At 35.1% G+C, this 3,970-nt stretch overlaps 1 protein-coding gene across 1 annotated transcript; it reads right to left on the reverse strand.

The window, feature by feature from the left end:
- Positions 1-748: 748 nt before the first annotated feature.
- Positions 749-1,791, reverse strand: LOC112856857 (olfactory receptor 2T33-like). The gene has a single exon (XM_025920158.2). It carries the CDS (start codon positions 1,700-1,702, stop codon positions 749-751), a length of 954 nt encoding a protein of 317 aa, XP_025775943.2. The 5' UTR covers positions 1,703-1,791.
- Positions 1,792-3,970: the final 2,179 nt, after the last annotated feature.

The raw sequence follows: 3,970 nt of genomic DNA on the forward strand, positions 1-3,970 counted from the left end.
ATAATTTTATACAGACACACACAAACACACATACAAATGGCTGATGTTGTTGGTACAAAATGAACAAATCTTTTAGGATCTCTGAAAGAAAAAAAAATCTCCCAGCTCAAGTTAGGACAGCTGACTGGGATACACAATCTTCACTAACAGCAGAAAACATAAAATGTTACAATCACTAGATCAAAGGTATTTTAGAAAGTTATAGACCTTATCTTATAGGACTATAACCTTAAGGCTTAACCATATCTGCAGGATTGTCTGACTTCAGTCTCATGTGAACCAAGAAGGTTTTACTGTTTACTTTATTTTTGGAATCCTCCCTTTTAAGTTATTTATAAATGAAGTAGATGTACATGGGCTCCCAGGGCAGAAACTGAACCCATATTGTGAGATTAGCTGACTTGGTAATGGTAAAGTTTGGCTTTCCTGAGAGCACATGATCAGGGCCCACAAACATTAAAAGTTGAAAATCCCCTTTCTTTTATCAATGTATAACATATATTTTGCTTACAGTGCCTCAATCATTTATTCTTATTACTGAGGTCCAAAGTCTACAACAAAAATACTATGACAATATCTGAAAGCAGGACAAATGGAAATTTTAATGAATTTGCCATATATAAATGAAATAGTTAAAAAAAAAAAAAACAGCACAAACTGGCCAACTGAGAGCAATATACATTGATATAACACAAGTTTCAAAATCTGGATTCATTTTGGCTGCTGCCAATTTTGCAAATGAGTCCCACTATAGATGTCCCAGGAAATGTTTCTCCAGCCACTTTTTCAAAGCCCCCTTGACTTCTTTATTCCTCCCACTATATATAAGAGGGTTCAACACAGGTGTAAAGATGGTGTAAAAAGCAGAGATCACCTTGTCATGGGCCACTGTACGGTAGGATTTGGGCCGCATGTAGGTAAATATGAGAGTGCCATAGAAGAGCCCCACGACAGCCAGGTGAGAGGAGCAGGTGGCAAAGGCTTTCTTTCGAGCTGCAGTGGACCTCATGTTGAGCACAGCAGCCAGGATGAGACTGTAGGAAGCCAAAATGATAGACAGAGGGATCAAGAGCATCAGGATGCAGCACACATACATGAAAAACTCAAAAAATGTAGTGTCCGCACATGCAAGGCGAACGAGCGAGGGTGCCTCACAGAAGAAGTGGTTGATTTCCCGAGAATGGCAGTAAGGGAAGCTCAGAGTGGTGCCAGCTTGCATCAGCCCATCTACCCCTCCCAGAAGCCAGGAGCCTGTGGTCATGTTCAAGCAGAGCTTCTGATTCATGAGGATGGGGTAGCGCAGGGGGTGACATATGGCCACATATCGGTCATAGGCCATGGCAGCTAAGAGGAAGCACTCGCCCCCTCCCAGAGTCAGAAGCAGGAATATCTGGGCCCCACAGCCAGCAGGAGAGATGGATCTGGTGTCCATTAGGTAGTTGGCTGCCATTTTGGGGACTATGGTGGAGACAAGCATCACATCCATGAGGGAGAGCTGGCTAAGCAAGAAGTACATGGGCATGTGCAGTCGGGGGTCCTCATGGATGAGCACAATCAAGAGGGCATTGCCCATCAGGGAGGAAAGGAAGACCATGAGCACCATGGAAAAGAGGAACAGATGGGTCTGAGTGTGGTTAAAGAGTCCCAGAAGAATGAAGTTTGTGTCTGTGGTGTTATTTGCATCTTCCATGGCTCTAGTCATGCCTGGAAGACAAGGAATGATTAGGAAAAGAGAGGTGTTTGAAAGGAAGCTTATGCATTTTCTTAAGAAGACATGGTCAAATGATGTAAAAATAAATGAGATCTGGAGGAATAATTATGTCTCTAGCCTTTCATTTCCTGGACAAGACATTTGCCTTACCATCCTATCATACATCTCTGCTGTTATTTCACAATATTTTTTTCCAAAAATTGGATAACAAGTATACATTGCAGTGCACATTACATTTCTATTATTTCTGTATATCTTGTTGGTATGCCACACATAATTTACTCACGGTGTTGGTAAATATTATGCCTTCCTAGTTTTCTAATGCCTGGGTACTTCTGTGTTGGAAGAGCCTCATAGTCATGCATTTTGGCCAATATTAATGTGATATATCTCTTAATTATAACTTTTCCATGTTTCTCATATGTTTAGTTTCTCAAGATTTCCTTCAATGTCATGAGGAGTTGTTTTAATTTAAAAAATATACAAACTAATGTGCAATTACTAGCACTCATTTTGATGCTGAGAGAAACAAAACTAGCTGTATTTCTCTATTTTACATGTGTATGCAGCCCATGGTTCCAATATCCAGGCTTCCAGCTACCACAGATTCTGTTCTGGAGTACCTACTACCATATTGGTCATGTTAGCATGATGCGTGCTGGTGATTACAGGGAATTTATCTCATTTTAGAGACCTCTTAGCAGTCAATTTTTATATCTAATATGTACTCGCAAATTTCTGAATTTAATTAAATGTGTGCATTGAAAATAACCAGTTTTATAAATAAATATAACCCTGAGGCACATAAAAAATGATCTTATTTACAGTCTTAAACACTTTGTTACCAGTAATCACACATCCTAAAAGATAGGAGATAGATTAGTTTATTAACTGATTAAATTATTAATTACTTTTTAATTAACTGATTAGTTGGTTAATTACCTAACTGGTTATTTAAGACTTGCTCACATAAATTGATGTCCCAAATTACTCTGAGGTACAACATCACCTGGAAATAAAATATGGAGCATCTCATTTATTTTCAGGGATTTATTATCTTTTCCCAGAAGCCTCAAGCTTTTTCTTATCTGTAAATATATATTGTGTAGAATTAGATGTTTATGCAAATGACTTTCTCTTTTATATTTATGTGACATTTAACTTTTCCTTACGAATTTACTTTTTCAAAGAGAGCAATCTGTTAATGATTTCCAACAACATTAAGTTTCAGGTTTATTCATAATCTGTATTACAAGTCCTTATTTAGTTTCTATGTAAATTAATTAGTAAGCATTGTAAAATTTTTGATAGGCAAAACCTTTTGTAAATATTAACATTGATTTCAGTTTCTATCATTTATAACCAATACCCATTATATCATTAAATGATACAGATATACCATTCATCAAAATAGCTATAAATAAAACATAATAATGATCATATCAATCTCTGCTTTATTTCAATGATGCATACATATGCCATATATATGTATATATGTATATATATGTGTATGTATATATATATATATATATATATATATATATATATATGCATGTAGTTTATTAAGTTATCACTTACTACCCCATCTTGTTACATGGTATACTTATAGTGTAACATATTTATGAATATTTGGAATTCTTCTAATTTTCTGTTAATATAATTTATGGCCTGATGAATGTGGCAAGATTTCCTCTAATAAATAATCTAAATGTAGTACTTTTAGTCTTTTAGATAACTGAATCCCTATCTTTTACACTCTCAACAACTGTTGATTTTTGCTTCAGTTTTTCCATGTGATACCATTAGTTACTTTGAGGTGCAATAATTACAGCCAATCACAGAAGAGTGAAAATTAATTTTGTTTTAAATTACAAGTTTGTTAACTCAACTTTAGCAGAAACTCTTTTAGTCTTCAACTTTATGTTACTTCTGCAAACTCACTGTAAACATCTTATGTTCTCATTTTCTATTGGATTGTTTGAATTTTATTAATAGATTTAAGTAATTTATGTGTATTTTGTTATTTAGGTACATTGTTTTAATTTTTTGTATACTTTGCAAATTCCTATATTCTATGGAGTTCACCTCTTTATTATGTGATGTGAATAGACACATATGTGTCTTAATGAATGACAAGAAATTGATATAAACATTCTCCAATTACACAACCCCAGAGTCAGGACATACTGGACATAGAGACATGAATTACAAATTGTTTATATAACATGAAGTAAGGGCGATAAAACACTAAAGTATTGT

Source organism: Puma concolor, chromosome A1 (genome assembly GCF_028749965.1).
Source record: "Puma concolor isolate L17-30 chromosome A1, mPumCon1.1.hap2, whole genome shotgun sequence".
NCBI classification, from domain to species: domain Eukaryota; kingdom Metazoa; phylum Chordata; class Mammalia; order Carnivora; family Felidae; genus Puma; species Puma concolor.